At 56.8% G+C, this 7,338-nt stretch overlaps 1 protein-coding gene across 1 annotated transcript in view; it reads right to left on the reverse strand.

Moving 5' to 3' along the window:
- Positions 1-237: 237 nt before the first annotated feature.
- ETFB (electron transfer flavoprotein beta subunit) overlaps positions 238-7,338 on the reverse strand; it is a 15,715-nt gene continuing 8,614 nt past the window's right edge. The window contains exons 2-6 of the mRNA XM_006753698.2: positions 5,465-5,623; positions 5,074-5,232; positions 3,096-3,158; positions 1,247-1,405; positions 238-449 (exon numbers count right to left, since the gene is read on the reverse strand). Coding sequence (XP_006753761.1) covers positions 279-449; positions 1,247-1,405; positions 3,096-3,158; positions 5,074-5,232; positions 5,465-5,623 — 711 coding nt within the window. The 3' untranslated portion in view covers positions 238-278. The remainder of the gene's footprint in view (positions 450-1,246; positions 1,406-3,095; positions 3,159-5,073; positions 5,233-5,464; positions 5,624-7,338) is intronic.

The following is a 7,338-nucleotide window of genomic DNA, read 5'->3' on the forward strand; positions in this document are numbered from 1 at the left end:
CCCAGGTGGGCCCCCAGTGCCTCCACATACAGCGGCCAGCATCCCACCTCACGGTTGCCTGTGCCCACGTCCATCCCCCTTCAACATGGAAGCTTCTCAAGGGCAGGGACTGGACGTGACTCACCTGGGTCTCCTGCGTTGCCCAGCACAGGGCCTGGCACACAGGAAAACTAAGTAAATGTTTGTTGAATGAATCAAGGAATGGGTGTCCATGGAATGAGGTAACAGAGACAGACGGCGAGAGTCATAGTTTTATTGCCAAGTTTCACGGACGGGGCTCAAATCCGTCCGATCTCCTTCAGCTTGGCCACCAGGTCCTCCGTGGTCTCCACCTTGACGCCAGCCGTGCGCTGGGGCGGGTCCTCCACACTCACCACAGTGAGCTTGGAGGTCAGGTCCACGCCCAGGTCCCCGGCCTTGAGCACCTCGATCTTCTTCTTCTTGGCTTTCTACGTGCAGGAAGCCACAGATCACAAAGCTGCCGAGCCCCCTGCCCACCCTCCTGCAGCCCCCATGGGTGCCACATCCGCTGAACGACTCCCATTGGCTAAACCCTTCTGGACTTGCCCCTGGCCAGGACACATGTGACCTCTTACAGGGCCACACCTGGTGCAGACATCTCCTGTTGACTGGGATGACCTGGGAAGCCCTCCTATTACGGGAGTCCTTCTAAAGTCAACAGCCTCCACTGTCTCATATGAACTGGCAAACTCACCCTCTGGCAGTAATAACGCATTGGACTTTTGGCCAAACTGATCCATTAAACTCACCCTATTGGCTGACATGACTCAATGAACCCATCTTACTGGATGAGATGACCCACTGAAATCTCCCTATTGGCTAAGATGACTCATTGAGCCCATCCTACCTGCCAAGATGACCCCCTGAACTCTCCCTGCTAGCTGAGATGACCCAATAAAGCCTCCTCATTTGGCTAGGATTCCGGAATGAACTGTTCCTATTGGTTGTAATGACAAGGGGAACCCTCTTGATTGTCTGACCAAGCCTTTTATTGGCTGAGATAAACAGCAAGCCCTTTCTGTTAGCCAACAGCCCCATGAGCGCTCTCATTCTTGGCACAGAGGACCCAGTGGACTCTCTCTGTTAGCCAAATGGCCAGTGATCCCTTCTTTTGGATGAGATGTCCCTTGGATCCTGTCTCCTCCCATCTGAACACCAGGGAGGCACAGGGCCTATAGCACTCACCCATCCCCAGGCCCCCGTGAACCCTCTGCCAGGTGCTCACCATGATGTTTGGCAACGTGGCATATCGGGGCTCATTGAGCCGCAGGTCAGCGGTCACCACGGCAGGCATCTTCAGGCGCACGGTCTCCAGGCCCCCATCAATCTCCCGCTCCACTTTCAACTTGTCCCCTTCCAGAGTCAACTGGGAGGCAAAGGTGCCCTGGGGAGAGACAGCGTAAGGGGAATGGGCAGATTAATTCAGGGCAGGCCCCGAGCAGTCCTCCACGGGCCACTCCGCGGAGTGCAGCAGAGGCACGAATGAATGACAACAGAAGAGGAAGCATCCTGCAAGGTGATCTATAGACATCAAGTTCAAATACAGGGGGGTGGATCCGGGCAGCAGGCATGGCTCAGTGGTTGAGTGTCAACCCATGAACCGGAAGTCACCTGTTCGATTCTGGTCAGGGCACATGCCTGGGTTGCAGGCTCAATCCCCAATAGGGGGTGTGCAGGAGGCAGCCAATCATTGATTCTCTCTCACCATTAATGTTTCTAACTCTCCCTCTCCCTTCCTCTCTGAAATCAATCCTATATAATAAAACCCTAATATGCAAATCGACCAAACTGCGGAACAACCGGTCACCATGATGTGCACTGACCACAGGGGGCAGACGCTCAACGCAGGGGGAGAGCCGTTCAGCCAGAAGCTGGGCTTATGACTGGCGAATGCAGCAGTGGTGGCAGGAGCCTCTCCCACCTCCACTGCAGGCAGGTGGTAAGGAGCGAGGGGTCCCAGACTGCGAGAGCCCCCGACTGTAAGAGGGATGTCTGACTGCCAGCTTAGGCCCAACCCCCTGAGGGGTCCCAATCTGCAAGAGGGTGCAGGCCGGGCTGAGGGACTCCCCCCTCCAATGCCCAAATTTCGTGCACGGGGCCTCTAGTATTGTAATAACTGTATGATGTCAGGTGGGTACTTGAAATATCAGGGGGATCACTTTGTAAAGTATATGATTATCTAACCACTATGCTGTACACTTGAAACTAATACAAAATAATACCGAATATGAACTGTAATTAAAAAGTAAAATAAAAATATAGAAATGGAAAAGTTTTTAAAAAGAATCCAAAATATTTCAATATTTTTTATATTGATTACATGTTGAAATGACATTTAAGATATATTGGGTTAAATACAATATCTTTAAAATGAACTTCGCCAGCTTCTTTGAACTTTTTTTTAACATATCTTTATTGACTTCAGAGAGGAAGGGAGAGGGAGAGATAGAAACATCAATGATGAGAGAGAATCATTGATTGGCTGTCTCCTGCATGCCCCCTACTGGGGATCGAGCTCACAACCCGGGGATGTGCCCTTGATCTGAATCTAACCCAGGACCCTTCAGTCTACAGGCCGACGCTCTATCTACTGCACACACTGGCCAGGGCTCTTTGCACTTTTTTAATGTGGCTATGAAAAATTTTAAATTGTGTCTGTGGCTTGCATTTCTGTTGGACTGGCAGAGGCAGAGACTGGGGAATCTGGAATTTGGAGGGGGCATGAGTATCTCATAGAGAATGGGCAAGGAAGGCCTCTCGGAAGAGGTGATATCTGAGAGCTCTCGACTGAAGCGGGGAGTGAAAAACACAGATAATCTCAGGGGGCCACGTTCCAGGCGGAGGGAACAGCAAGTGCGAAGGCCCTGAGCAGGGACGAGTTGGTGTGGTTGAGGAGCAGACGAAGCCAGGTGTCCTGGCTGGGCACTCCCCCTGCCTGCCCGCGGGAGCAGCTGTCCTACTTTACCTCTGCCTCCCCCTGAAAGGGCAGGGACAAGGGTGACCATGCTCTGACCGCCCCCCCCCCCCCCGGGGCCGGGCCCACAGCAGGCGCTCCCCACCCCAGCCTCACCCACCTGTGGCCAGTCCAGAAATCCAGCAGTCATCTGCCCCGTCTGGTTACAGTCGTCATCAATGGCCTGGGTGGGAAAAGAGAAGATTGTATGACAAGGGGGCTTCTCACGCACTATCGGGGCCTTTGTCTGCAACAGGGGTCGGTAACATCCCGTGTTCTCTGTCCCAGCGCCTCAGCTCCGCCGCTGTAGTGTCTGAGTAGCCATAGACATCGCGGGTCCGTATAAACGAATGGATGTGTGGGTGTGCCAATAAAACTTTATTTACCAAATTGTCGTCTCCATAGGCCACAGTTTGCTGATTCCAGATCTAGAGTGATCCCATCCCCTCAACTGGGCCCAGAGACAGGGGTGCCTGGTATCCCCAAGGCCCCGCCTAAATATTCACAGAACCCTCCTGTGCGCCAGGCCCTGGGAGGGCCACACTGGGGAGCTGAATGAATAGGATCTGGGCCAATGAGAACATTCTGTCCCTGACTCCAGTGATTGGCTCCGGGATGAACGCATGACTCCAGCTGGACCAATGGAGAGTCAGCCCTGAGAGTTTTGCTGGAGCCCGTGGGAAAGAGGCTCTCGTTTCTGCCGGGGTCACTGGGTTGGCGGGCGGTAAGCCTGGAGGTGCAGAGAGTGAAGCCAACACAGAGTGATGCCAAGACAGAGGAGCGGAGTCTGGGGCACAGGTTGACCTGGATCACGCTGTGCCTGAAGCTCTCCTCACGTGAGCTAATAAGGTCACTTTTTTGGCTTAAGCCGGTCTGAGCTGTGATTCTGCCACCCACAGCAAAGAGCGTCCTGGCCAGTTCATCTGGCAGGTCCCCAGCAGGAGGCCCGGGCCCCAGGAGCTGTCCCTGACACGCAGGACAAGCAGGGCATCGAGTCTGAGCCCCACCAGCGGAGGCAGGAAGCTTCAATAGGCCATGCCGCCAGCACCCGTTACCTGGGGAGCCGGTGTGACACCCGAGCCCCACCAGCCCCACCCAGCCCCACCCAGACCGTGCCTTTTTGGCCTCTTCTCTGGTGAGACCTCCTGCCTCAGTTTCCCGATTTGTACTCTGACTCCCCTGCTGTCATCTCTCTCTGCTCTCGACTGCCTGGCTTGGGCAGGACACCCAGTAACCGAACTGGACCCATCAGTTTCCCCTCGCCCCAGGCTGAGCCGGCCCTCTGGAATGCTGGTCTCCCCCCTGGCGGACCCCAGCTCTACCTCTGAGCCTCCCGTGGGTCTCTGTGACTGCCTCACCTCGCTGTCTCTGACCTTCCTTCTCAGCCTCATGCTCTCCCCGTCCGGCTCCTGTCTGTCTGAGGCTCTTCTGAAGGCCCCCCTCGACCCTTCCCCTGGGTGAGCACCATGTCTGTCCTGATGGGATGGGGTGGGGAGGCTGACCCTGAGGAAGGGTCTCCTGGGATGCCGTGTGCTGGGGAAGGTTCTAGTTGAGTTCTCACCCCAGAGCCCCCCCACCCCCAAATCCCTGGCCTTCAGTCTCTCCCCTTCCAGGCCATTCCTCATGGGGTTTCTTTGCACCACAGCTGCCGCCCCCCCCCCGTCCCCGCCCTGTGCTCACAGAGCCCCCAAGGCTCCTGGGTGCCCTCGAAGGCCTCAGGTCTCTGTTCAAGCCCAGGCCTCAGTCAGAACCCATGTGAATGCCCCACCCTCCAAGTCAACCATGCACAGTCCCTCCCTCCTCCCTCCTCCCTCCTCCCTACAGGCCCTGTCCCTCTAGCACATCTGTCTCTGCTCTGTCCCATGGGCCGTGGCCCAGGCCTCCAGCGTTCCGATCCCACCTCATAGGACCCTACGGAGACCTTCTGAGGCCCACAGTGACCCTGCCCTTCCTGCTCAAACTCTGCAGCAGGGAGAGCCCAGTCGCAGGCTGCTGGGCCTGGGACCCATGAACCCGGGCCTGAGTCACCTGCCTCCCACCTCAGGCCTCCCCACTCCCAGTCAGGTACACGGGGACGGGGGAGGGGCTGGAACACCCACCTGCTTGCCCAGCAGCACCAGGCCCACCTTCTCCTTCTCTGCCAGCTTGGCCAGGACCCGGGCCACCTGCAGGGGACCCAGGCGCTCGGCCTCTGCAGCCGGCACCTCCACGTGGATGCCTCGGTCTGCGCCCATGGCCAGGGCAGTGCGGAGGGTCTCCTGGGAGGAGAGAAGGGGCTTGACTTGGCTTCTTGCACCAGGGGGATCCAGGAGCCTGATCCCCAGCCCCTCCTCCCTCGGACCCAGGAGTCCATGTCCCCAGCCCCTCCTCCCTCAGACCCAGGAGTCCAGCCCCCAGCCCCTCCTCCCTCAGACTCAGGGGTCCAGGCCCCCACCCTTCCTCCCTGAGACCCAGGAGTCTGGGCCGAGCACCCCTCCCGGGCCCTGGCACCTGGCACTGGCTGGGCCCGCAGCTGACAGCAATGACCTCCTTCACCAGTTTCTTCTCCTTGAGCCGCACGGCCTCCTCCACGGCGATCTCGCAGAAGGGGTTCATGGAGTGCTTCACGCCATCGGTGACCACACCCGTCTTGTCTGGCTTCACTCGGATCTGTGCAGCCAGGAGGGGAAGGGACAGGGTCAGGGGTCGGGGCCACGGCACCAACCCTCGCACAGGCTGGCTGGGGATCACCGGGGCCTGGAGAGGGGCAAGGCCTTGCCCGGGGTCCCAGGTCTCCAGGGACAGACGGGGTTAGAATTCGCAGGTGGGTGACGGGCCGCGCTCTCACCCTCTCACTCAGACCCGCCCTGACACAGGGACAGCTGACTCGTCGCTGCTCCTTGGGCCTGAATGAGGGTTTCTCCGTCGTATCATCACCCACAGTGAGAAACACATTTGATGATACCCCCAAGGGCATTGTAAGTACACACATATGTTCACATGTAAATATAAATACCACTGCAGCGTGAGGTTCGGTGGACAGTACTCACCTTCACTCTGTACACTATACTGGGGCATTTTCTATTCTTATTTTTTTTTAATTGATTTTTAGTGAGAGAGGAAGGGAAGAGAGCGAGAGAAGCATCGATGTGAGAGTAAAACATCAATCAGGAGCCTCTTGCACACCCCCTGCCAGGGATCGAGCCCAAAACCCAGGCCTGTGTCCTGACCAGGAATCAAACCGGCGACCTTTTGGTACACAGACGGCGCCCAACCAACTGACCACACTGGCCAGGGCTATTCTGTTTCTCTTAATGCCAGCCCTCGACAGAGACTTCATGATCAATACATGGTCACAATCCGGTTTGAAAAGCACCTGCTTCAAAGGCCGCTCTGCCACACAGGCCAAGGTGGGGGCGGGGCAGGGCAAACCTCTCCTCACAGGGCAGGTCCTTGCTGAGCCCCAACTGTGTGCCTGGCCCTGGGCGGCACAGGTCATCTGGTTTCTCTCTCCCTTTCTTTTTTTTGTTAATCCTCCCCAGAGGATATTTTTTCCATTAATTTTTTTTTTTAAATATATTTTATTGATTTTTTACAGAGAGGAAGGGAGAGAGAGAGAGAGAGTCAGAAACATCGATGAGAGAGAAACATCGATTAGCTGCTTCCTGCACATCTCCTACTGGGGATGTGCCCGCAACCCAGGTACATGCCCTTGACCAGAATCGAACCTGGGACCTTTCAGTCCGCAGGCCGACGCTCTATCCACTGAGCCAAACCGGTTTCGGCATCCATTAATTTTTTAGAGAGAGTGGAAGGGAGGGAGGGGGAGAGAGAGAAACATTGATGTGAGAGAGACATGTTAATTAGTTGCCTCCTGCACACGCCCTGACTGGGGTTGGGGATCAAACCTGCAACCTATGTACGTGCTCTTGACGGGGAATCAAACCCACGACCTGGGCATCGAACCCATGACCCTTCGATGCACGGGCCGGTGCTCTAACCACTGAACACACCGCCAGGGCGCCTCTGGGTTCTCGATGGAGAAAACTGGGGAAATGGCAGGAGCTGAAGTGGGGAGACCACTGGGCGGCTGTGAGCCATTGAAATACGAGATGACGGTGGCTCTGGTGGCCTTGACGGTGGAGTGGAGGGGAGGATGGGCCGGAGGGTCCTTGCAGGTAGGACTTGGTGGGGTGAGAAGGAGGAGTCCAGCAGGACACCCTTGGGGTTCTGGTGGGACATGAGCACAGCGGGGAGGATGCTGCCTGGGCTCTAGGCTCAGGGTGTTCAAGAAGCTGGTGAGACGCCCAAGGGGCCCGGCTGGGGAGCCTGCACCACGCAGCTGGGACCTGCCTCTCTCCTCCCAGGTGGCCGCCCCCAAAGGC

The sequence above is a fragment of the Myotis davidii genome, unplaced genomic scaffold (assembly GCF_000327345.1).
Source record: "Myotis davidii unplaced genomic scaffold, ASM32734v1 scaffold2152, whole genome shotgun sequence".
Taxonomy (NCBI): domain Eukaryota; kingdom Metazoa; phylum Chordata; class Mammalia; order Chiroptera; family Vespertilionidae; genus Myotis; species Myotis davidii.